This window comes from Punica granatum, unplaced genomic scaffold (assembly GCF_007655135.1).
Source record: "Punica granatum isolate Tunisia-2019 unplaced genomic scaffold, ASM765513v2 Contig00408, whole genome shotgun sequence".
NCBI classification, from domain to species: Eukaryota; Viridiplantae; Streptophyta; class Magnoliopsida; order Myrtales; family Lythraceae; genus Punica; species Punica granatum.
In genome coordinates this window covers 34,091-60,301 of record NW_022204324.1, presented here as the reverse complement: position 1 = coordinate 60,301, position 26,211 = coordinate 34,091, and the positions used below count along the sequence as shown (strand labels likewise).

Sequence of the window (26,211 nt, the reverse complement as noted above, 5' to 3'; positions counted from 1 at the left end):
TTCGACATCGTGTATGTGCAATGCGCTTGCTTCTATACTAGAATAATATAAATTGGTTTTTTTAAAAATTATATATGAACTATTTAGATTCATTTTTATTTGTCGTACTTGAAATGGGTTTAGATGATTTCAAATTTCTTAAAAACGATTCACCCCAAAAAAATTATTACAAATGATAAGCTATTTCATGATAATTGGGTACATTTGGTTAGTTGGAAGTATTAAGAAAGAAAATCTGTCACCAACATAGCATGAAACATAATTATAAACTACATCATCAAAACAATTATAATTTATCCCCTTTTCAACAGGAAAAGCAGATGCTGTATTTTAAAATTAACTTTCGGGAAGAGGTGTTTAGAAATGAGGAGAAAAACTCATGAGATTGTAATCAAACATATTGGAATGGATTAAAGGGATAAACTTAATTTTTTTAAATATAAAGATACTTAAAAATTTATTTTTATAAAAAAAAAAAGCGAATGGAGGACATGTGTTGGATTAAAGGGATAAACATGATAAATTATATAAACTCATGAAATTTTTTGAAAATATAAAGAAACTTAAAAATTTATTAAAAAAGAAAAAGAAAAGAACAACGGAGGACATGTGTCCTCTTAAGGTTAATACGGACTCGTTTTAGTTTATATAATATATATATATATATATATATATATATCTTGGTTTAGCTGCCAGCTGGACAAACACGCACGGGCAAGACCTACGAATTCCAAGCTTCTGATTGTTTCAATCCGTCCTGCCTGCTAAAAATTCCTATCAATATAGCTCTCTTGCACAAGTATAATAAAATGAAGTTTGTCCGTCATTTTTTCCCTCTAAAAATTCTTCATTCTTCTTGGTCCCAATTCAGTTTGATAATTTTTCTCAATGTGGCACACGCAATATGTGTTTGAAAGCCCAAATTAAGTACTAAAATTAAAATTTCAGCCCTTACACTTGTTTAATTAACACAAAAGAAAATGACTTGAAAACCTACTCTTTTTTTTCTATTGAATCCCTCAACCACTTGTATTTTTTCAAAATTTTCTACATTATCCTAAAGTTTTTTGTGATTGCAAAGTGGTCCCATTTTTCGATTTTCGCTTAAAAGGCTAGAGAGAGAGGGAGAGAAGGACGATTGGCGGGAAGGGGCGCCAATGACTCCGATTTCGGCTACCACCGCCTAGGACGCCAGTGACCCTTAAGGCTGCAAGTGACCTTGTCAGGGTGGTGGTGGCCGAGATCAGAGCCATCATCGCATGTAATCCCTTTCTATCTTGCTGAAATTGAAGAAGGGGAGGGGTGGAAATCAGAGGGATAGAGGCTTTGTGTTTGGCCCTGACTACCACAAACGAGGTTGTCTGTAGGCATGGAGGTCACCAACGACCTTCTTTGTGGCTATGGGGGCTGGCGATAGAGCCTCCTCTACTCCGCTTTCACCCCCCCCTTTTATCTTCAAAGAGAGGGAGATTTGGGGAGGTGATGGTTCCGATCCCGACCACTGTTGTCCATATGAGGTTGTTGTTAGCCTTTGGTATTATTGGTGACCTCGATGGGGCATTGGTGGCCAGCCCTTTCCTCTGATCTTTCATTTTTTGTTTCCATAAATCATAAAAATTATAAAAATATAAAGTATAATAAGTATTGGGTCAAAATAGAATTAAGCAAAATATTGGCCTATCAAATCAATATATAATATATAATATTGAAACATTTCGCTAGGTTCCGCAACATGACATTCAAGCATTCTCCTATACTTAAACACGCGGCATTGAAGCTATCATATGCTTGTTACATCATTTCATCAGGCTCTGCCATATGTCAATTGCATGGCATCTGTGACTTCTTATATTCTCGACACATTGACATATTAATAAACTATATATTAAACTCTTGATACATCGCGTATTAAATAAATTATAAAGACATATTAATAAGTTACAAATAAATTACTAAAATATTATTTTATAGAAATAATATTATTAATATTTTAAAAATATTATCTATAATTGTGGAAAACTATTCTCTTAACACATGGATATATTAATATATTAAAATTTACAAATGAATTACAAATTAAACTCTTGACACATTACCATTATAATGTGTACGAAAAATAATAATAAATTGCCACTTTATTTAAAAAATATATATAATTTATAAAATTGACAAATGAATTACAAATTAATGTGTTTGGTTTTTTAGTTGAGTTGAGTTGAGTTTTGTTTTTAATTGGTTTGTAATGATTGTATTGTTGAATTATGAGAAAAAATGTGAAAAAGTAATGAATAGTTGAGAAAAAGTAATGATTAAGTAATGATTGTATTGTTGAATTGTGAAAAAAGTAATGAATAGTTGAGAGAATTTAATATTAAAAATTGAATTGAATTGTTAAAAAAATTAAAAAAATGAAAAAAGTAATGATTGTATTGTTGAATTGAAGATAAGTGGAGTTGAGTTGAAAATTTTTTAAAAACCAAACACACGAACTTTTGAAACATTGACGTTTTAATGAATTAGGTAATAAACTATATAATGTTAGTGGCCAAATAATCTAAAACTCTTTTATATAATAAGTACATGTGGGATATTAAATTGAATTTTATTGCATTGCAATGAAGACGCATGAAAATTGGTAAATGACACCTATTCAATGCTTGCTAAATTAGCCATTTAAATGGTTGTGAAATGTTTTTTTTATTTACCAATTGACGTGTTTTAATGAACCAAAATTACTATTGCATGTCTATATAAAAAGCATCAAATTGATATTTTAATGTCTAAGGTAATACATTACATAACATTAGTGGCCAAATGATCTCAAACTCTTCTATAATTGCATTGAAATAAAAACACATGGAAATTAGTAAATGACACCTATTCAATGCCTACTAAATTATCCAATTAAATGGTTGTGAAACATTTTTCATTATTTACCAATTGACGTATTTTAATGTACTAAAAGGACTTAATAATGCATGTCTATATATAAAGCACCAAATTGTTAAAACCTTTCATCCATTCACTGGCGAAAGCATATTCTCTCTCTTCTCTTGCCTTTTGTTGCACTTCTTATAACTAATGTCTCATGTCAAATTCCGTTGGTATTTCACAAAAAAAAAAAAAGATCCTTTGGGGTACATTACAAGAATTTAATCTTGGTGGATTTGCAATATTCGAGTGTCGATGATCTACATTTACCTTGATCAAGATGATGGATCGGTAGGTGCATTTACATCGGCCAATTGTACATCGACTTTGAGCATAGCCGGAGAAAAGTAAAGGAGGAAAAAAGAAGTTTGTTTCTTATTTTTCTATGTCTTCTCTTATTGTTCATTGCTTTTCTTTTATGTTGCAATAAATATTTCTTTTAGCAAAATCTCACTAAGATTTTTCATAATTTTAAAAAATTAGAAATGTAATTAGATTACTAAGATTATTTTAAAATCTATTACTATTCTATTAATCAGACATTGCTTAAGAAATGTTTTCGTTAAATATTCTTTGAGTTAGATGCCTAAAACACATTTGTACAGAAAATATTACTCATACTTGGATATCACTTGATTCTCTATTAGCATTAAAAAAATAAATTTTCTATAAGTATTTACTTTTATCGTTCCTCTCTTACTAAGAAAAAAGGGAATAAAAATTACAAAAATATTTCTTTTTGAAATTTGTAACAAATTATTTTTGTGATTCACTACCACTATAATTTAATAAATCATTTTTATGTACGAAAGGTAAAAACCAGAGACTTTCAAAAAGTAATCGTAGAAACATAATTATGACTTAAGCCAGAAACGTTCTGAAAAATGTATATTTAGAAAGATTATATTGTTGATGAAATTCACAAATTGCATGAGAAGTTTTAATTAATTGTCATTTACAACTATTTTTTCTTAAAAAATAATTTATTTCTTTTACACGGCACTCTAATAATTTTGTTTAGTACACCAATGAATCACATGCTACTATGAAGAATTATTAAGTTTTAGTGAATAAATGAAAATACTATTTAACTTATATACGAAACATATACATTTGAGAAGTCATTTTGAAATTCATATTCAAAATTTGAAAATTTATTCACTAAGAAGATTTTGGAAAAAACAGCGTGAAATTGCTCGTGCAACGCACGGGTGTGAGAACAAGTAATATATTATCATAGAATTTCAGTCTTGCCTATTTAAGCCACCAATTATACAGTAAGTGCTTAAAATCAACACTCCATATTTAATTTCTTAATTTTAATTTAAACAAATACCACCCTAATATGAATATATGACCATATATGTTAGATGTTTAGATACACAAATATTGTTCTCTTTATATTTGCTGTTAGATTAGATGGGATATGATTTATTTTCTTGAAATTAATTAAAATTCAGTTAGGTAGATTACTTAGTAGTTTATATATGTTAGAGTGATCGTTATCTATAATATTAATTAAAGTACCACATATTTTTTTTGCTAAATAAAGGAATATATCATTTCTATATATATATATATATATATTAAAGTTAAATATAATTATAGATTTTTATTCTCTATTAAGCCAAACAAAAAGGAAAATCATTTTGATTTCATTTCCGTCACATTCTAATCTCACATATTGTGATACCATTTCTCAGCAGAACCCAATTGCATTTCATTTTCAACTTACAAAATTCTAGAATATTTATTCACAATTAAATTAAATGTTACAAATAATTATTAAAATCTAGAAATTAATACCCGATTTCATAAGCAATAATGAACCATGTTGAAATTACATTCCGAGTTCCGACGCCCTACCAAACCATACAGAAAGGAATACTGTCATTCCATTCTCAATCCCATCACATCCCAACCTCATTACATACCGAGTCCCGACACGAACCGAACAAAATCCTCTCTCTTTTTTATTTTTATTTTTATTTATTTATTTCATTTCATTTCATCCACGATTAAATCAAAATCGACGGAAACGGCTTGAACTGAACAATGTTGAATTGAAACGGTTTTCCGTTGGCAGGCCCAGCCCACACAGTCAGCGGGCTTTCATCTTTCATTCCCATCGTTTCTCTTTCTTCTCTCTCTCTCTCTCTCTCTAATTGGAGAATTCATTCGTTCACTCAGCTCCTACTCTTTCCTCGATTCCATTGTTGATCGGTGGCTGGCTGCTCGTCCCTAGCCTCGATCAACACCTTCCCCTCCTTCCCCTCACTCTCTCGGCAGATCTCTGATCCGGGCCGGCGACTTCTCCCGCCCGCCCTCGCACCCGCTCGGTCGTTGCCCCGGACAAATTGAACGAGGTGACGATCTCCGTTATAGGGTTTTGTAAATTTCTTGATTTCTTGCCCTGATTGCTGAGTCGGGTTGGTTTTGGAAATGGTGGTTTTAGGGGGAAGTCTGCTTTTTGTTGTGAATATATTAGCCTTAAGGGCTTGGGGCCAATGTCAGTTGGGGTCAACTGCCCCTCACTGAGTCTCCGCGGAGGGCCGTGTCGGGGGTGAATTTTCTGATGTCTGATTGACGTTGTTGGATCGATTTATATTCCTCAGTGGTCTGACTTGCTCAGTTTTAAGTGCAGTGTAGGATAAAGATGAAGAACTGTGAGCGCATAGCAAATGTCGCCTTAGCAGGTCTGTTCCTATCCCCTTTTCTCTTTATGGATAATTAGCTTTGACTCGATGTGACCGCTGCATCGTTTGCGGTCGGAGCATCTGAATCTTGAAATAATGAATACTGCTCTGTCATTCCCCTGGCTTGTGTACTCGTCAACTATTTCGATACTGTTGGAGAATTCTGGGCATATAAACGTTTCTTTTGTTTTGTGATTTTACCCATTTAATGTTGGTGACTGGTTAGGCAATTTGCGAGGCCATAGGTTCTTCTCGTGCATTGGTTTTGCTAGCGAAAAATACATTTTTAGAAGAGTTATTATTGCCATGATGGGGCCGGCAGGTGTAGAGGATATGCACTGATGGGATGCCTTTTCTGCATTTCCCTTTAAATAGCGTATTAGTTTGGTATTGTGTAATTGTACAGAACGGGCCTTGCTAGTTGATGAAATCTTTCTGCTATCAACTTCAAGTAGTTCATGCATTTTCTTAGCTACATTTGATGGAATTAGATTTGGAAGATGGTATCCTCTGCATGATATATTTCCCAAATCAGCTGGAGCTTCATGCTCTCTTTCTTCCTGCAGGATTAACACTGGCTCCGCTTGTCATGAAGGTGGATCCAAATCTAAATGTCATTTTGACTGCATGCCTTTCGGTTTACGTAGGCTGCTACAGATCTGTCAAGCCAACACCACCCACTGTAAGCAATGATGCCCGGAATATTATTTTTCTCCCTTTGACATTTGTTTCAGTTGATTAATATATCTACCTTGCTTCTGCTTTGTAGGAGACAATGTCTAATGAGCATGCCATGCGCTTCCCATTTGTTGGGAGTGCAATGCTGTTGTCACTTTTCTTGCTGTTTAAGTTCCTGTCGAAGGACTTGGTTAATGCTGTATTGACCTGCTACTTCTTCGTGCTTGGGATCATTGCTCTTGCGTATGTTCTTTAGTATGGGTTTACACCGCATCTTATGTACTCTATCAGATTGCCGTTCTTCTAATTGGCGTTCTTCTTGTTCATTATAAATTTAAATTAACAATACTTCATTTAACAGGGCAACTGTATTACCTGCTATTAAGAGATACTTGCCGAAGCATTGGAATGAGGATCTCATTGTCTGGCGCTTTCCATATTTCCGCTGTATGTATCGTCCATATTCTTTACCAATTTAGATATTTATCCCAACTTATATTATTGTAGTTATAACTCTATACTTCGCCGAATGCCTAGAAGCCTGGATGGTGAACACCTTTAATTGTTTTTCGTTTAAACTTTTTACTTGCGGATGGGATACGAAAGCAATCTTGCTGGAATATTTTCTTCTGCAAAATAATGTTGAAAGAATGTGTCAATCTATTGATGTTAGTGCATTAGTTGATCTTGTTAATATTATTCAAGATTTATGAGTTTATTGTATGTTTCTCTTGCCCAGCTTTGGAGATAGAATTCACTAGATCTCAGGTTGTTGCTGCCATCCCCGGGACTTTCTTCTGTGCATGGTATGCCTCAAAGAAGCATTGGCTTGCCAACAATATCTTGGGCCTCTCATTCTGCATTCAGGTTTGCAGTTGCCATCTATGATTCCAATGTTCTGAATATGTGTTTATCAGTCATATCTTTCAGCATGTTGTGACCATTTGATTTCTTAATTATCATTATTTCTTTTAAATCTTAGACATAGTCATGCTCTCTGCTGCATTGTGCCCTTAGATATACGTTATTCCAAATTTCTTGCCACTCTCTGATTTGTGTTGGATTCTATGTTCTTGCCTGCTACAGGCGCCTATTTTACAAACCCAGGCTTTTTCCCCCTTCTTTGTGGTGCTATTTTACATCTGGGCATCTCTGCATGCTGTTGTTGCTTATTGGAAAGCATTAGTGATTGTTATGTGAAAAAGAGATACAAAATGATTTTTGTCTGAGATAAATTTGTAATATTGACAAATGAAGGTTTGCTTTTTCTTATTTGCAGGGGATTGAAATGCTCTCTCTTGGATCCTTCAAAACTGGTGCCATTCTGCTGGTAAGTAATGCAATCTATCAGGTCATTGATCTGTTAAGTGTATTTTTCAGCTGAAAACATCTGTCACTTATCTTGAAGATAGTTAGATGCAGATATAAAACCATGCAAGAAAAGATTTATTTCTGCCATTTCCTTATCATACACAAGACACAACCATCTCCCTGTTTTTTTTTTTTTTAATTGCTCCTAAATCTCATCTGTTCATTTCAGGCTGGACTTTTTGTGTATGATATATTTTGGGTTTTCTTCACTCCAGTGATGGTCAGTGTTGCAAAATCCTTTGATGCTCCCATAAAGGTCAGTTAGCTAATCCAGTCTGGGTACTGGCATTGGTTATATTCATTTTGGTAATATGCTTGTGTGAGATAATAAGCATGCTCTATGTTCCTGATTTAATGTTTTCCATGCAGCTTCTGTTTCCGACAGCAGATTCAGCCCGGCCATTTTCCATGCTTGGCCTTGGAGATATTGTTATTCCTGGTAAAGCCTTTTTAGTTAAATGTAAAATGCTTCTGATAGTTCTTAATCATGAAGACCTATTTATTTTAGAAATGTTGATGGCACAGAATTCTAAAATCTCAGCGACACATTATATGGACAAAAAAGGGTTATTTTGGCATGCTTTGTCTTTGTAGTTTGAGGAATCTTTAGTTAAAGAGAATAGGAAAGCCATCTATATTTTAGCAGTCAAAAGGTCTCTACTTAATGGCTCTTAGCAACCAGTGGAGAATGATTGAATTCCACTTACCATTTTCTGGATTATATGACATGAGTAGGAACTGCTGGCTTGATTGAATCCCATGAATCTTTGTCCATTGGTGGTAGATCTCTTAGAGCCGTGAGTTTTTGGTATAGACAGGAATATATATGCGTTGTTGGAGTTTGCCAATTCTTTATCTTCTTAAGGCTTGGACTTTTCTCTTGGGCAACTTTCCATACATGTATTCTTTGCACCTTTCTAGGTGTTTCTTAATGGATTCTTCTATATCTGTGTCGCTCAAAAAGAAAAAGAAAAAGAATCTTATCAACTAATAAATTGTCAATGTTATGTGAACATCCAACAGCATGCCTACAAAAGGCAAGACACTATGATCTCTTTTATGGAAAGTCATCTCCTCAATCTCAAATGGAATGTGATGTGTATCTTGTATTTCTCTATATAGGTATCTTTGTGGCATTGGCGCTTCGATTTGATGTGTCAAGAGGGAAAGAAAGCCAGTACTTTAAGAGTGCATTTTTTGGGTATGCTGTCGGTGTGATACTAACCATTATTGTCATGAACTGGTTTCAAGCTGCCCAGGTAAATTACGGGAACTTGTCTCTTTTATTGGTCAAGTTCTTTCACTTTTACTTGAAATATCAAACTAATTCTCTCTATGTACTGCTAAATGCAGCCAGCACTGCTCTACATTGTACCGTCTGTCATAGGATTCCTTGCTGCTCACTGCTTATGGAATGGTGACGTGAAACAGGTATGATCTCTCTGTTTCCTGAGAGTTGATTAGTTTGTGTTCACCTATATAGCGTGTTTGTCACAGTATCTCCAAATGGTTGGTATTAGTTTTTGGGTTAGAGGAGGACATTGATGACTTGCTTAATTGTTCTTGCTTTTCAAATGATGTAGTTGATGGAGTTTGATGAATCTAAGTCCTCCGCTTCGTCTCAAGAAACGACAGATGCCAAATCGGGTAAGGAAGAATGACCCTAGAACTCTTGAGCTATCTGGGATAGGATTAAACACCGGCAAAAGCTTGTCTCATCAGGGACACCGAAACCGTCTTTACCTTTATTTTGGCCAACTTACAAGGAACTACACCTTTGTTGTAACAGATTTTGGATTTGAGATAAATAATACTTTTAGCCTCTGATAGATGGAACTGTTGCTGACCTTCTTGAAGGTAATTTATGGTGAATTTCAGTTAGCACTATCATAGGTTTCCATTTCGATATGCTATCCTATCCTATCCTATCCGATAAATAACTATATTCAGGCTTGCAATTTGGGCTCATGGGCCACGCTGAGCCCGGAGTACGATCTTAAATGGGCTGGCCCAAGCATGGCCCATCAAACAGATGGGTCCGGATTGTATGCGAAGTGCGGCCTCGTTAATAAATGGATCGCTGGACAGATACTGATGACCGAGTATATATATGCAGTTATTCATTAGCTTGGGGTCAACCCATTTTCGACCTGAACTGTGCTAATGGTTTGGACGCCTGCATGGTAACATAAGTTAAAAATAGCATGCTGCAACAACCCGGTCTATAAACTGTAAATAGCAGGGGAGGGCACGGGATGGTTTTGTATGGTTTCTAGCATGAACCGTCATCATCCCGAATTTTCAAGACAAGAATTTCACGAACCGTAGCCGAAACCGAATTAGAGGAATAAAACCATATGAAAAATAATTGGCTTTATGGTGTGATTAATCAAACCGATATTGGAAAAAAATTTTAAAAATCCGAAATTATGATTTCATTATATTCCGTACATTCACATACTACAAACGCTAATAAAATAATAATAATAATAATAATAATAATAATAAAAAGTTAAAGAACATTCATCCATGTATCTAAAGAGAAGAGTCAGAAAAAAGTACATCTAAAACTGAAATTAGAAATTTTATTCCCTTTACCTGACCTTTTGACCTCCTATCAAAATGAAATTTCCAAATTTTCATATATAATATATATAGTAATGTTATAAATATATAAATTCGGGACAACAGTGGTTTTTCAATTTTGAAAATCGTAATCGTTCCGTAACTGATTTCCATTTTGAAATCCTGAACCGAATATTTCTCAAACCGATAAATTTGGTTTTTTAGTTCAAAATAGAATGGTTTTACAATACGGTTGGATTATTGAGATTTTTTGCACACCCCTATTAAATAGCCTGCGTAGTGCGTTGAGAGTAATAATAGCAATAATTCATATATATATTTATCACAAATTAAAAGTGAAACTATTGTTTTATTCAGTGTTATTAGAATCGAACCGGATGATGAACCAGAAGGGGTATGGGTTCACGAGTTTATGGGTCCAACCGGGGGTTCGATGGATCGGACCGCACGTTTAATTAAAATAAAATAAATATTCATATTATTAAAAAATTATGATAATTAAGATAGAAGTATGATGATTTCAAAGAAATATAAGAATAGTGTAAGAAAATATCTATATTTAATATTTCTTACACCAAAATAAATATTGAATTTTAATAAGTACTTAAAAGTAGAGTTTAAAGAACAGGAAAATAGTGGTGGTTTGGTTGGTAGTGTGCTAGTATGGGAAGTAAGAAGTCATGAGTTCAAATCCTTATACAACCAAGCAATTTTTACACTAAATAAAAAATCCATAAAATCGGCCGGTTCAATGGAATTTTGCTCAAAAAGTTTAATGGGTCTGGCAGTTCAAATCTGCAATTTGGGTTTTCAGGCGAATCGGATCGGATATGGTGTCGATTCCCGGATCTGATAACAATAGTTTTATCCTTCTAATTTTTTTCTCTTTTATTTTATCTCTTAAAACTAAAGTACAATTATTTTCAAATTGTATTTGATTTAATTTTTTTATTTCCTAAAATCTTAACATTCTTTATTTTTTTTAGAAAAGAAAGTTCTAATTTTGAGTCTAGGATATTTTAGGGTTTTGAATTTGTATCTAAATTAAAAATTTCCAAATTTTTCTGATTTGTTTTATTGATTTATTTATTTTTTTGCTGAATCCGATTAGGATTCATTTATTGTCTATTTGAATCCGGAACATCTAAAGATACTGCACTGCAAGTAATACTTACTGAACAATGAACATATTCAGAGCAAAAAAATAACAAAAGAACATGCAATACTATGTCTAAAAGTAGAATGTACTTACTAAGCGTAACAATTACTCAACTAGGCTTACAATGATTCATGAGATTGAACTTATTATGAATCATTAGATGAAACTGTGTAGAGTATATATATGATATTGGTCGACAACGACCAAACTGTTTAGCCCGATCGAATTTGCCAATGGCAACCCCATGGCCTCGACGCAAGGGTCATGAACAAACAATGGCCTTTGACAGTGAAGTTTTGTTAGTCATGTCTTGTGCTGAGTCGGATCAGATAAGATTGGAATACATAGGGTGTGATCCATTCATGTTTGTTGTGTGGTTTGGTTTGTGGGTTTGTTTAATAAGGATCTCCATGGCTGGTCCCTTGATCAGCAATCGTGTCTTAGTTGGTAGTTTCTTGGTTGGTTCTGTGGTCGATGGCTTAGTTGGCATCTCAATGTAAATTATAGTACTTTCAATAAAATATTGTCGTTCAAAAGAAAAAAAAGGGGGGAAAAGGTTTGGCTGAGCAGATTAATTGGGTTTCCTTTTTCTTTCTCAAAATTATTATTTTCCTTTTTCTTGATTTTGTGTTGGATAATCAATCAATTATTACTTTTTAATATATAGAAGCTGAAGTGTGAAATGTTGAAGCTCCATTTGATGAATTTAATTAAAATTTACTTATTTTATTGGGCACTTAAAAGTGAAGCACTTAATTTTCAACACTTAATCAAATCTAAGTTCAATCAAACACCACCGTAGTTATCACTACTCGTGAGAACCTTGATACATTTTATGATAATGTTAATACATTCTATCACTACTCGTGATAATGTTAATACATTTTGAGTAACTTCGGTTTTCAATAAATTATCACCATTTAAACTTAGTTAAAATGACTTGTGAATTTTGATATATTTTGTGATAATTAATTATCACAAACTGTGATAATTTCGGTACATTTTGTGAAGATTCTCAATTTTGAGCAACTTATCACTGATTGAGCTTAGTTTCCATGACTTGTGTAATATTAAATAACTAGTGGTAACTGCCGTTTGAACAAGTTATCACTAATTGAATTTATTCTTTGTAACTTTTGATAATTTCCATACATTTTCTGATGATTAGTTATCATTAGCTATGATAACTCTCATTCTGCATATGTTATCACAAATTGAACTTAATTATAACAATTTGGATAACATCTATACATTTTGTGGTGATTACTTATCACTACTGGTAATTATCTTTATACATTTTGTGAAAACTCCTGTTTTAAACAAGTTATCACTAATTGAACTTAGTTATCGTGACTTATGATAACATTTACATATTTTGTGATTGAAAAATAATACAATACAACACGATATTTTGAGTTTTTTCACGAGGTACACATATATCATAATATTTTCACCATACAGCACAAAATTTTGAAAATTTTAAGTGCCACAACAAATCATAAATTTTCTGTTAAAAAATGGATGAAAAGCGGATGTGGCACTCAGACCTTGTACATGTATAATTTTGGTGGGACTATAAAACTAAATAAAATAAATATAAAAGAAAAAATTACATCGTACAACACGATTTTTTGACTTTTTCTCGAGGTAGCACAATTTGATTCTTTTTCACCACACATAACAAAAATTTCGAATTTTTTACCACATAACACTCAATTTTTCATAAGAAATTGGACAAAAAGCTAATATTGCACCGTAACCCTATACACATATTACCTTGATAGGACCCAAACAACTACATAAAAAAAAGTATAAAATGGAACTTGCAAAAATCACAAAAGAAATGAAAAACCCGAGTTATTACATGGAGAATGGGTAGGGGCAATCCAGTTGTCCACCAACCACCGATGGAGGTCACCCGTGGGCTTGGACAATGAAGTTAGGTGTGGTTTTCCAAATTTAAGAATCTTTGATCAATTATAAGGCATTGTCATTTTCATATATTACAAAATTACTACATGATTTGCATCATGTCCTAATCAATAAAGGCGATGTCAAGTTCGAATCTTTTGTATTAGTTTATCCTAGCGAAAAAAATGTCTCAACAACAAACATTTACATATTGTATTTCAATATAAGGTTTCCATTATGAGATTCCCAATTGGGATCTCTCAAATCTAGAGTGGGTGGTCGACGAGGACACCCCCCTCATTCTCTTAGCATCAATTCAGATATTTTTTAAATTTTCATACAAAAATATCTTGTTTTTTTTTTGTTGCTTTCTTTATTTGCCTTTTTGCTCTACCCTAAAAATTACTAATTTATTAATGCTATTGGAACGGTTTTTATTTTATTCATTTGTTTGGATTTCACCATAATTGCACGTGTTCATGGTGTGGGTGCAACATTAGGTTTCCATCCAGATTTTTATGGGAAGTTGGTAGAGGTGCTATATGGTGAAAAGTTCAAAATTTTGGTGTTGTGTAATGAAAACAAAACAAATTGTGCTACACCTTGAAAAATGTTATGATATGTGCTATCTCCTGAAAAAATACAAATATCATGTTGTTGTGTTATTTTTCATATTATAATAATTAGTTTTCACTACCTACTGCATTTTGAATATCGCTAATTGAACTTATTTATTATGACTTTTGATAATTTATATACATTTTGTGATGACTAGTTATCATTAGTAGTGATGACTCTCATTTTGATCAAGTTTTTACAAATTGAAGTTAATTATTGTAATTGAGGATGACATTTACACATTTTGTAATGACTAGTTATCACTAGCTGCACTAACCTCTATACATTTTGTGAAACTCCTGTTTTAGACTTCGTTTAGGAGTGTAGCGGTGACTGTATAAGTGTTAATTTGACTAATTTTTAAGCAAAACTAGTGTTTGGCGAACTATTTCAAAAGCATGATGTGGTCGATCTTAGTTGTAAGAAACATGATTTTCTCAAAAAAATTAATAGATGCTTATAAAAATTTCATATACTTATTTTCTATTTTAAGTAGTAATTTTAATTTTTGCAGTTTTAAACCTTCAAAATACTATTATTTATTTTGAAATCATCACATATTTTTCAGCAATTATATTTCAGTACTTTTATTTTAGCAATAACCTCCTAAATCGAGCCTTAAACAAGCTTCCCTAATTGAACTTAGTTATCACGAGTCGTGACGATCTTGATATATTTGTGATGACTAGTTATCACTAACTGAAATAACTTAGTATATTTTTTAATAATCTTATAGTATAATTAGTGATAACTTACCAGTTTTTCATAATTTGAGTCACAATTATCACAACTTATAATAATCTCAGTATATTTTGTGAAAACTCAATATTTTAAACGAGTTATCATATAAAATGAATTGTAGTCCTCATAACTTTGAAAAGGAAAAAAGATTTGCAGTTTGTATAAATAATGACTTGCGTACATTTCATGATAACTCAACAAATTTGATTGAAATGTTTGTATATATACACATATATCTATATTCAATAATTACCCCTTTTATAATTTTGTTTACATTTTTCACCGAAATATGCATAGCTAAGATTTCCATAATTATTCATAAATTTATTTTATATATTAAATTTATTTACTACTAATATGTACTTTTTTTATACATATATAAAGTACGGAGTTCAAAAAGTATTTCTCCACATTTCATGATTCCCACTTTACCCTTTTGTTTTTATACATTTCATAATCTCCATTCTACTCTTATACATTTCATAATTCCCATTCTACCATTTTATACATTTCATAATTGCCCTTTTATTATTTATATATATTTTCTGAATTTACCATTCGTTGTATACATGCGTGACTAGTGATTTTACTTGTGTATTTTGCTGATCAATGGGAGAGACTGTCACTATCACGCCCTTTGGCATATTATAAGGAAACACTCCTAGGGTACGGATAGTCAAATCTCTTTTTCTTTCGTGTATAGACGAAAATCTTTTTTTTTTAAAAAAAATTTCATCTACAAAGATATAATTAGAATTTTTGGGGAATATAAATATAACTGTAGATTAGTAAAGAGTTGTAATCCATAGAATTAAAAGGACATGCGTATACTAATCTATTACATATGCCTTTTCGATCTTAGATTTCTTTCAATTTTATTTCTAACCGGCAATACACTTCGAGCCAGGGGTGGAGCCAGTTAATTGGTAGGGAGGGCAATTGCCCCCTGAACTTTGAATTTTTTTTTTAAATTTTATTATAAAACTATGTAAAATTAGTATTTTGCGTTCCTTGAAAAAAAAATATTTATGCACTATTTATGTCAAGTAACATTTTTGCCCATCTGGATGAAAATTCTGCCTTGGGACCTCTCCCAATCAAAGGCTACACCCGGGACTGTTTCCGGATTACTGGAATTCATAGATCTAATAATTCGTAAAGATGTATGTACAACATAGGATATGAGGGAGATGAATGGTGCAAAGTTATCATTCACGAAAATCGAACACTGGACCTCTTTTTCATTATTTTTAGGTAAATTTAATTACTCTTATTCATATTGTAGTTGAAGTAAAACTAGCATTCCTACATTTATATATATATATATATATATATATAATTTAGAATAAAAATCCTTAATTTGGGAGTTTCCGAAGAAGAGAGGAGTGTCATTCTCGAGTTTGTGCGAAGATCATGAGCAATTTCTAAGTAAGAGATGTTCGAAGCATTTGGCAGACACCTTTTGAAAAAAAAAAAAAAACTTTTCTTTTCAATGTTAAATTTTCAGTGTTCCGTAAGTTACGTGTTTCTTCGACTATAATTTAATTTGTGGGGACGATAGTAGCAAAAAGAATAATAATTATTGCCTATATCTTTTACCTTTTTTTTTTTTTTTTGGGAAAATGTATGTACGAGCATATATTATAAACAGTTGATATTCCTCTTTTCTTGTTCCATAGGAGCTTCGCCGCCATAGACCTCCCTCTTCTGCGTCCCGGTTTTCATCAGAAGCTCTCCAATTCCTAAATGCTCTTCAGAACCCTCTCTGTCACCGCCCACTTCCGCCACCATTTCCGATTTAGCTCTGCACTTCTCTATCCCCACCACCTGGGGCGGTCCATCTCGAGCCTCAGAGTGGTGTGGCGGAAGGACCCGAAGCTCGACCAGGCGATTGACAATGACAAGCGCTACAAGCTCTCTGCCCGAGTTGTCCGCGAGGTCCTGAATGAGCCGGGCCAAGTCATCCCGCTCCAATACCTTGAGAAGCGCCGCGAGAGGCTCCGCCTCAATGTCAAGGTACGGACCTTCTTGGACCAGAACCCCGGCCTCTTTGACACCTACTACGATCGGATCCGGCCAAAGTCTGACCTCGTGCAGTTCCTTCGACCAAGCGCCCGGCTCCGGCAGTTCCTCGAGAAGGAGCGGCTGATCAATTCCCATAATGAGGGATTGATCGTGTCCAAGCTCTGTAAGCTGCTGATGATGTCCAAGGACCGAGTCATCAGCACTGATAAGTTGGTTCATGTCAAGAGAGAGTTCGGGTTACCGAACGATTTCCTGGTTGATTTGGTCCCAAGGCATCCTGAGTACTTCCGATTAGTCGGTTCCCCGGGTGAGGGCAAATCATTCCTGGAGCTGATCTCATGGAACCCCGAGTTTGCGAAGTCTGCTATCGAGAGGCAGGCGGAGGAAGAGTCGACGATGACCGGGATCCGGTCCCGGTCCAACTTTAATGTCAAGCTCCCGCCAGGATTTTTCCTAAAGAAGGAGATGAGGGAGTGGGTTCGGGATTGGTTGGAGCTCGATTACATCTCCCCATACGAGGATGTATCGCACTTGGACCAAGCGTCGCCGGAGATGGAGAAGAGGATGGTCGGGGTTTTTCACGAATTGCTTTCCCTCTCGCTGTTAAAGAGGATTCCTGTGCCGATAATAGGGAAGTTCACTGAGGATTACAGGTTCTCCAATGCGTTCTCCAGCACATTCACAAGGCACTCTGGGATATTCTATATGTCGTTGAAGGGAGGGATAAAGACAGCGATGCTGAGAGAGGCCTATAAGGATGGAGAACTGATTGATAGGGACCCACTACTTGAGATCAAGGACCGGTTTGTCGGGTTGCTGGAGGAAGGATGGGGCGAGAGAGCAGAGCGGGTCAGGGCTTGGAAGCTGGAGGTCGAAAAGAATATGGAGATGATGGCAATACGAGGTGGTGAAGGGGAAGGGGATCGAGATAGGATTAATGATGGGACTGGAGAGTCGGAAGTTTTACTTCAAATCGAGGAAGGTGGGTGAAGATGATTTTCAAGGTGAGTGAAGACGATTTTTCACCCATTGCATGCATCAGCTCATGCTTTGTGTGATCCAATTGTTGTTAATTAAATTCTTACTGCTTAGGACATGGGAGTGTTTGTGGGTGTCTGCGCCATCGCTGAAACCTTAAATTTGAAGCTTCTTGTTCCACAGCTATGGTTCTGTGTCATGTTACTTTCACATGGGTAGACTAATTATTTAGCCATTACTCCTGCTGTAGATGTCACTGTTATGTTGCTCCAGCTGTATCTGTTTGTTCATCTATAAATATATGTGCCTTTCTGTTTCTTGTTTCTATCTGCCCTTGAGAACCATCAAACTTTTATCGTTGTTATGGTTTGTGAGTTTGGTCTTTGATTCATATGTGAAAAAGTGAATTCCGTGTCTTGTTTAGTCTGGTTTCGGTTTTGCCAATCTAATGCCAGTTCTTTCAGTCAGTTAGATGAGGGTGCAGTTTAGAGAAGTTTGTCTCTTTGCTTGCTCGGTAGAGTTTGGAGGATGGCAGTTCTTTGGACCATTGCTCTTATCACCTCACCCTTGCAGTTATATGTTCGAAGCCTGCAAGCTCGAAAGTCTTACTCTTACTCTCGTCACTCCCTAGCAACATCTCCCGTTAGACCTGTCCGCATTATCACTGGTGTAAGCACCCATTCGTTTTACACATGTAATCACTTTATCTATTTTCTTTTTTGTTTCATGATTCATATTGGTATAAAATTATATGCATTGATTGGTTGCTGCACGCTACATCAGGTTTAGGTGCAGCTGCCGCCTGAGCTCTCTCAGATGAAGGTTTCACCATTGTTATTGGTACTTCATTACTTTCATTATTGTTTTCACCATTGTTCTTGGTACTTCATTACTTTCATTATTGTTCTATCCTTTCTTCACGCTCTTCCTGTTCTTTGCACAAATATGTTGCGGTAATGGTAATGATGGATCTGTTCGGATTGTGCTTCCGGTTTTGTTGTGCTGGATGGATAACTCTTGAAAACTGGTATATATTTTGCATGCTTAGCATTTGTTGTGGGAATCTGATGGAAAGAAGACAATTTTCCTGTGTACTCTTGTTTAGAACTGGACTGTTAGTCGTCTTCAAGTTAAACTCCTACTTGTGGATAGAGTTTAATACTGCCTTAATGAAATCGTTATTTTAGGACTTGTCTTTCTTCGATCACATGCATTCGGTTTTTTTTTTTTAATTTTAAATATGCATATTATTTCATCTTTTACTATTAATGAGATGCAGATATATTTCTAGAGGTTGTGATGTTACTTCTTTGCAGGCTGGTTTAGTTTAAATAAGCTTGATATTAACAAGAAGTAATTAAGTCGTTCATTTTGGAACCAGCCTTGACTTATGGGAAGATAAATCTCTTCTTGCAGTTGTAACTATAGTCCTTATCATTTGCTGTTCATATTACAGTTGGGCATGAATTTATCATGGATCTATGGACAGGATCAAATTCTCCAAATAATTGTTTCATAATAAAGAAGATACTGAAATTATGGAACCTTCCTTTTTATGATAATTCTGTTGGGAAGGTTTTCGAAATTTTTCAGGAGCATGAACTGTTAGGAGGGTTGTTACTGTAAGTTTGTTGAAAGAACTGTATAAAGTTGAATTGGTGATAGTCTTTAGAGATTGATATCAAAGACACAGAACAACAATGTTATTCGATATGATAGACTTGGTCGAACAAAACACGATTTACTTGCTTGACATAAAAGAGATGTTTCCATTTAGTTCAAGGAAAACCGGAACTGCACCCAGCTGAAAGAAACTGCATCCTTTTCTTTCTTTTGCTTTTTTTTTAATGAAAAATAAGTGGTTTCCATAATATCTGAAAATCAAAATCCTTCTGTTTCTGCAGTTGGATGAACTTCTGATACGTTATCAATTGTATCATTTATCTAATAAAATCTTGTAAGAATTTTATCTAGGCTTTTCTTTGGTGATCTCAAAATGACACTATGCTTTGGTGCCCCCAGACTGCTGCAACGATTCAAATGTTGAATAAGGAGGCCCATCCCAAAGCTTTTGAAGTTGACATCTCTTCCTTCCGCTCGATCTTTCATTTCAAAGAATCTCTTCAGCAGTGGTTACAGCACTCAAATATGCATTCTTCGGTCCAACTCTTAATAAACAATGCTGGGATACTTGCAACTTCTCTGAGAAAGACAGCTGAAGGATACAACGAGTAATGATTTTTTTTCCCTTTTTTTTTCTTGCTTTGTTTCTGTATTCTTTTATGCTGAAACATGGTGAACAATTATGTCAAAAAGTCAAATGGTGTTTGCTTATTGTTCATATCTAACAACAATTCTTAAATCTTTCAGAGAGACATCTGTGCATTCTGCTTGACCCAGCTTTTATTGCCTCTTCTCATAAACAGCCCTGTGCCTTCAAGGATTGTGAATGTTACATCATTTACGCATCGAACGGGTAAAATTTTCTTATTGCACGATCCTTTCTTTTGTTTCCCTCCCCATATTCTGATATTCATATGAGGTCATGTTAACAACCATATAATCTATGAACACAATGGTCCCTATACGGGTTCAATTTGGAGTGCACAGCGAATAAATATTGCAATCACACGGTCTGGATGATTTTTGAGAATTCCTTAATTAGTCACATAGAAGGAATATATGCTCCTAACTGAGAAAATGAACAAAATTTGTGATATTTACTTCAAAGATTTAGGCATGGCTTCAAACTTGCATTTATTGACCTCTTTCTTTTGGGTGCGCTTTATGCAGGTTGACGGGCAAGCTGTAATGGGCAAGTGCTTCTTGAGATCAAAGCAGTATCCGTTTGCTCAAGTTTATGAGTACTCCAAATGTATGCAAGAGAATTTTCTTTCTTTTCTGTTTGATATAATGCACCCGAGAATTAATCCTTTTTTCCTTTTATTGTGAAATAATTTCTTGTTTGCAGTCTGCCTCCTGCTATTCTCCTATGCACTTCAACGGCAAATTGGCTTGATGGAGAAAGCAAGTCATGTTTCTGTCATGTATGGTTCCTTGCCATATTGTTGGGATAAATCCACATCCTCGAAATGTGATTACTTGTCAAACAAGATGGAGTGCATATTCTAGCAGTAATCAATATTCAATTTCAGTATTAACGGCCATCCTTTGAAAGTGCTAAATTGATAAACTTCGACATTAGATCGCACCTATTAAACAAAACCATGCATAATAATTCACGGCTATCTTTATTTTGCATCGTCGTGGGTCCATGTTCTTCCATTCGGGCAGTGAGTACCTTGTCGATTTTAGCATGCTTAATTTCAATTAGACCATCTCTTAAATGTTTCATTGACTGCTCTCATTCACAGACGGTTTTGTTTGGTTTTTAAATTAAAATTTTACTTCACTTTACTCTATTTTTTCCTCAATTTAATAATACAGTCATTATTTTTTTAATATATTTTATTTAATTTAATAATAAATTTCCTCACATATTTTTTTTAACATTATTATGACGAGTTTTTTAAAATTAAATTTTCCAAACTATTTATTTATTTTTAATCTTTTTTTAAATTTTATAATAAATTCTCTCACATATTTTTTCTTAATAATTATTCTAATTTTTTTTAAAAATATATTATCTCATCCAAGTGTCCCTTCGTATAAGCATTATTTTGTGAAGGAGTTTTACTGCATAGGCTCATGAATACTTGCATTTTGCTTTATCTTCAGGAAACATCGGGAGTGTACTTTTTCGGTGGGAGTGGCCGGACAATAAATTCTTTTTCTTTCGTATAATGCGAAACTGGCTAGTGAACTGTGGTCCACCTCCTGCGATCTGTTCAACGAATTGGATCTTGCTTGCAGAGTCTTTAGTTCTTAACTGAATCGTGAGGAGAATTTCCTCTTGCCGAGGAAGAGAATGACTTATAAATAGTGTCCCTAGATTGGGTATGGAACACTAGTGAGAATCCCGTGCACGGGATAAAATCGTTCTATGGCCTATTAAAGATCTAATTTGAAGAGACTCACGGAATATCTGAAAGATTTTAAAAAATCTTGACTTGCAGTATGAGCTTTTATGGAGTTTGAAACTCATTAAAAGTATTCATGATTAAAGTCAATCAAAATCCAAGACAGTTTCAGCTTGTAAGTAGATCGCAACCTTGCAATCTTAGCATCAGTCATCTAAGTTGGCCTAGAGTCACGGATTTAGCTCTTTACTGGTGGGCGACGGTGCGTGGGCGATGGTCTGCCTTATCCTGACCTTCTCTCGCCATATTGATGTCAGCACTGACCTCAAGATTATCCGACCATGATCTATCACATTAAAGGTCGATCTGAAAGCTTCCGACGAGGCATAGGCCTCTGAGGTATCCGTAAACACTGAAATGCGAGGCTCGAAAATGTGACCTCAAGTTCACAGCAGCCTTAAGCTCAGAATTGGGGAACGGCAAGCATTGGAGATCAGGAAGTTCAAGTAATGAAAATTAACAATGAAATTATCACCGAAAAAAGAAAGAGTAACAGTGAGATTCTTGCTTCAAGGTTTAGAGTGAGTGACGGTTCTGGTAAAGGTGAGGTAAAATTATTGTATTGATTCCGTAAAATTATGGTTAATCCAATTTGGAGAATTATATCGAATTTGTACTTAGTTAAGAACCTACCTAGGAGATCAGCTTCCATGAGAAAGCTCTTTAAAATAAGCAATTTCCAGAAGCAAATCGGGAGGACCGTGTCATTATTGTCGAATGCTTGTCAGTAAGTTTTACTGTTAAATAATAAGAAATCTGTTGTTTAATCGTAAGATATTTATTTTGCGATAAGATGGTGCATTATTTTGTTAAAAACTCGTCAGTTTTGTTACGAAATAACAACAATCTCTCTCTTTATGGAGCATCTTAAGAGTGAACTTTTAAGGAGCCTCCTTATGATAGACACACTCTTCTATCTAATCTAAATTTTTTTTCTAAGTATTCCATGTAACCCTTGCAATAAACTGTTGCCTTTTGAATTGACCAATAAACTGTTGCTTTTTGAATTCACTGTAAAAAAACTATACTTTAAGATTCGTACTTAGGTTATTTACCTAATTTTGAAATCAACAATTATTTTTTGATAATTTTGTTTGAACCCTCTTTCCATTGACAATATTGCTTCCAAACCAAGCCTTACTCAGAACATCACAACTAAATTTACGAATATCTCATCTCCTAAATTTTAACAAAATTTTCTCATATCCTATCACTTGTGATCTAACCTTATTATAACTTCATGTGTGCGCTTTCTATAAACTCAATGATCAATGCATTAAATATTGCATCCCTTATTGAGGTGGTTTTACAATTTGATTAGTAATGAAACAAATGAACCACATGAATGTCTAACAGCAGTTAAACCACAAAATTGGAATTTTTGAAGTGTATTACAAACACTTGAGTCTTGCAAAGGTTAAATAACCGGTGTGCCCTCTAGCCTCGCTGGAAGGCTTTGCCATCACCGTAGGACTTGATATATCATCACCATTGTTCGCTCCAATCATCTGTCTTCTCTTGCAAGGGGGCTTCTTAGGAGACTCATTATTGCTATCCCGACAGGCGTCCATCTTCACTTCTCGAACTTCATACGTGCGAAGGAGGATCTCGAAAGTCCTAATATCTATCATACAGATGCATAGAAAGCAGATTTCGTGATTTGAAAATCTAAGCAAGCAGATGTGCATACTATGTACAAGCTTGTGTTTCTTTGGATGAGAGAAAGATGGTTTCTTATCATTATTATTATTGTTACCTGTAAAGTTTGTTCGAAGAACTTCACATGATCGCTGGACTTGCTCAATACAAGGTGAGAAAGAGCACAGGGTCCCATCCGGTTTTAACATCTTAGCTGCTGAAGGTATTGCCAGCCACGGCTGAGGAAGGTCCAAGAAGATTGAATCGGCCCTGCCACAGAATTCTTCAGGGAATCCCTCACCCTGAATGTCTCTAACACTGACCGTGACTATGCTGTTCACTCCTGTTCTCTCGAAGTCTTCCCTGTGCAAGAAGGGATAACTAGGTATATTAGAATTTTCACGAGCAGATCTTGGTTTTGTTGTAATATTTCTCCAGTGAACAGGCAGAAATTACTGGGTCGTAGTTAAGCAGAGCATTATACCAAGAATTTAAAAGAAGAGAAGCCATCAAATCAACAGTCTGTAGTACTCTGTACTCTCTCTTATCTCATCCCCGATAAGGAACAAAATGGATAAATTGTCCAAGTTCATTCCATAAGCTTATGACAATACAAGCAAATCTATGACTCAGTTTCAGTTATGAACTTGGACCAATCTTTCATGTCCAGACCAAAACATTTGGTTATTCGCCAGATACTCATACGCTCTATAGGTATCATTCTGCAGAACACATCTAGTCAATGATGTCCTAAAAAAGTGCTACTATAGAAATATAGAGCCGATGGATTAACAAGCATATCCTAAATATGTGAAACGTGAGAACTATATAAAATTTATGAATTAAAGTTCGAGATAAATCAAATCTATCATCTATCACACACACAAGCGTGCGCGAGTAAAGCATAAGCATTTAGGGAGTCTTGGTGGAGAGTACGTCATTTTTCTATAATCAGACATTACAAACAAAAACTGGTAATCTATATCAAGAAACATATAATTACCTAGCAGAAGTAGCTCTGTGCTCATGAAAATCGAATGTGTAGACGTGGCCGTGAGGAGCCACGGCCCTGGCAAGAGAGGTTGTGAGGGACCCGCTTCCAGTCCCAGACTCGAGAACCAAGCAACCCGGAACTATTTCCAAGTACATAATCACGAAACTGATGTCGGCAATATAAAGGATCTGAGTCCTGTGGCTCAGAACCAGTGTCCAAAGTTCGGGAGTTGGAGCTAATAGGTACACAAACCCACCCTTGTGGCTGTAAACCTTGGACCCAAATGGCTTCCCGATCCAGTCTGAGTGTTTAAACATGCCGAAGCGGTTCTGAAAGGATGATCCCTCACTCACTTTGACCGCCTTCATTGTATCATGTCTCTCATAAATTATGACCAGATCCCCATGATCGATGGATTTTGTGAAGGAAAGCTTTTGAGAGGAGTTAATCGGCAACATTTGGAATCGTCCGGTGGTTGATGCCAGTGTGACACAAAGAAACTTCTTCCTGTCAAAAGGGCGTATGATGGCGTAAGCAGGCAAATCATGAGAAGAACGTAAAAACCAGCCGAAGCCAACCGAGAATTCCACTTATCAAAGTAAGCTGATTTCGAGTTGTACACACTAAACTACCAACCAAAACGCCAGGAACCTACCAGCTAATCTTGCTAGCGATGTGATTTTCGTATTCTCACGAGACCCGACAATCGAAAATAAAGAACAAGCCACCTCTTCGTGACTTCCACAAATAACCAACAGCCCAGTCACTCAACTCCCGAAAGATAACACAACTCAATAGTAAAGCAACTAATGGCACATTGAGCTCATAGAGCCTGACATAGAATCATTCCGACACGAAATCGAGAGGCCAAAGGAAGATAAGGAACAGCGTATGTACAGGGTTTATGGAACCGGGCAGGCCCCAGAATCCGATGATATTATCTATGATTACTTTATCACATTAACAGGACATGGTTGAAGGGGGGCAGGGCACAAAGAATAATATTCGCCATTATCAGCTACTCTCGGCTGTGAATAACATTCGACCATAGTCAGGGGGAGGAACCTAAGAACTTACCAAAGAGATGCTTCGGAATAGTACGAGGAGTCCTTCAAACAGAGACCCAGAAAGAGAGAGGCGGCCGGGCTGAGAGAGAGAGAGAGAGAGAGAGAGAGAGAGAGAGGAGTTGAGGTCAAAGCAAAGTGGACGACTGAAGGGAAGCAGTTGCAGTTTCGATGAGGGGGATATTAATTTTCTTAAAATTTCAAAACGACCCAAAGTTTTGAATATTTTTCAAAATATGCCCATCGCCTCAATAAAAAATAGGGGTGTGCACGGATACCGGATATACCCGGAATCGGCCGAAATCTATCCGTTATGATATGAATCGGGTATTAAAATATACCCGTAATCGGACCGGGTAGCTCGTATTGAGAATATGGCAGGAATCAAATAAAAATCGATTTCGATTCCGATTCTTGTATATTGGGTACTCAAAATCGAAACGGGAACCGATATCTGGATTTTGATAATAATTCCCCCTATTATATATATGTATATATATATAGTTATATTTAGATATTTCTATGTTTAAAAAATATAGTTACTAATTTAAAAAATATATAAATCTATGTTGACATTCTGTTTTGCGTGATAACTGATTATGGATGAAATATTTTCGGTTTTATTTAGCGAGAGAAGAAATTTACAAGTTTTAATAGGATACTCAGATCTCGTGGTATAATATAGGTTCCGAATAGATTCCGATTCCATAACTCAACAAGGTAGGGTTCGGTTTCAAAATCTTGGAATATGTCCCTTACAGAATAGGGTCTGAGTATCGTG

General features: G+C 35.1%; 3 protein-coding genes across 13 annotated transcripts; 2 read left to right on the top strand and 1 right to left on the bottom strand.

Moving 5' to 3' along the window:
* Nucleotides 1–5,064: 5,064 nt before the first annotated feature.
* Nucleotides 5,065–9,563, top strand: LOC116190266 (signal peptide peptidase-like). 3 transcript variants are annotated; one of them, XM_031519947.1, is made up of 12 exons: nucleotides 5,065–5,297; nucleotides 5,581–5,627; nucleotides 6,194–6,309; nucleotides 6,397–6,548; nucleotides 6,667–6,752; nucleotides 7,045–7,172; nucleotides 7,585–7,635; nucleotides 7,846–7,932; nucleotides 8,046–8,115; nucleotides 8,799–8,935; nucleotides 9,030–9,107; nucleotides 9,260–9,563. In XM_031519947.1, exons 2-12 carry the CDS (start codon nucleotides 5,588–5,590, stop codon nucleotides 9,335–9,337), a joined length of 1,023 nt encoding a protein of 340 aa, XP_031375807.1. In that variant the 5' UTR covers nucleotides 5,065–5,297; nucleotides 5,581–5,587; the 3' UTR covers nucleotides 9,338–9,563. The 3 variants fall into 3 exon arrangements, with proteins under 3 accessions (XP_031375807.1, XP_031375805.1, XP_031375806.1); XM_031519945.1 differs by having other exon boundaries at nucleotides 5,576–5,627; XM_031519946.1 differs by having other exon boundaries at nucleotides 5,571–5,627.
* Nucleotides 9,564–16,346: 6,783 nt separating this feature from the next.
* LOC116190264 (protein WHAT'S THIS FACTOR 1 homolog, chloroplastic-like) lies at nucleotides 16,347–20,861 on the top strand. 9 transcript variants are annotated; one of them, XM_031519942.1, is made up of 7 exons: nucleotides 16,347–17,720; nucleotides 18,159–18,363; nucleotides 18,478–18,534; nucleotides 19,717–19,925; nucleotides 20,121–20,170; nucleotides 20,488–20,569; nucleotides 20,666–20,861. In XM_031519942.1, exon 1 carries the CDS (start codon nucleotides 16,438–16,440, stop codon nucleotides 17,704–17,706), a length of 1,269 nt encoding a protein of 422 aa, XP_031375802.1. In that variant the 5' UTR covers nucleotides 16,347–16,437; the 3' UTR covers nucleotides 17,707–17,720; nucleotides 18,159–18,363; nucleotides 18,478–18,534; nucleotides 19,717–19,925; nucleotides 20,121–20,170; nucleotides 20,488–20,569; nucleotides 20,666–20,861. The 9 variants fall into 9 exon arrangements, with proteins under 9 accessions (XP_031375802.1, XP_031375795.1, XP_031375797.1 ...); XM_031519935.1 differs by having other exon boundaries at nucleotides 20,065–20,170; nucleotides 20,666–20,858; XM_031519937.1 differs by having other exon boundaries at nucleotides 18,268–18,363; nucleotides 20,065–20,170; nucleotides 20,488–20,855.
* A 2,129-nt stretch (nucleotides 20,862–22,990) lies between these two features.
* On the bottom strand, nucleotides 22,991–25,576 carry LOC116190265 (tRNA (adenine(58)-N(1))-methyltransferase catalytic subunit TRMT61A-like). Its single transcript, XM_031519944.1, has 4 exons — nucleotides 25,444–25,576; nucleotides 24,376–24,873; nucleotides 23,491–23,735; nucleotides 22,991–23,358 (listed from the first exon to the last, which is right to left on the bottom strand). The coding sequence occupies exons 2-4, from the start codon at nucleotides 24,822–24,824 to the stop codon at nucleotides 23,126–23,128; spliced, it is 927 nt and encodes a 308-aa protein (XP_031375804.1). The 5' UTR covers nucleotides 24,825–24,873; nucleotides 25,444–25,576; the 3' UTR covers nucleotides 22,991–23,125.
* Between the last annotated feature and the right edge of the window lie 635 nt (nucleotides 25,577–26,211).

Bases quoted from the DNA above. Each gene is read 5' to 3' on its own strand.
- LOC116190264 (XM_031519942.1), top strand. From the start codon at position 16,438: ATGCTCTTCAGAACCCTCTCTGTCACCGCCCACTTCCGCCACCATTTC.
- LOC116190266 (XM_031519947.1), top strand. From the start codon at position 5,588: ATGAAGAACTGTGAGCGCATAGCAAATGTCGCCTTAGCAG. The intron at 6,310-6,396 runs GTAAGCAATGAT...TCTGCTTTGTAG, and splicing joins TCAAGCCAACACCACCCACT to GAGACAATGTCTAATGAGCA. The intron at 9,108-9,259 runs GTATGATCTCTC...CAAATGATGTAG, and splicing joins GGAATGGTGACGTGAAACAG to TTGATGGAGTTTGATGAATC.
- LOC116190265 (XM_031519944.1), bottom strand. From the start codon at position 24,824: ATGTTGCCGATTAACTCCTCTCAAAAGCTTTCCTTCACAAAATCCATC. The intron at 23,736-24,375 runs GTAATTATATGT...CTTCTTGCACAG, and splicing joins CACAGAGCTACTTCTGCTAG to GGAAGACTTCGAGAGAACAG. The intron at 23,359-23,490 runs GTAACAATAATA...TCTGTATGATAG, and splicing joins TCTTCGAACAAACTTTACAG to ATATTAGGACTTTCGAGATC.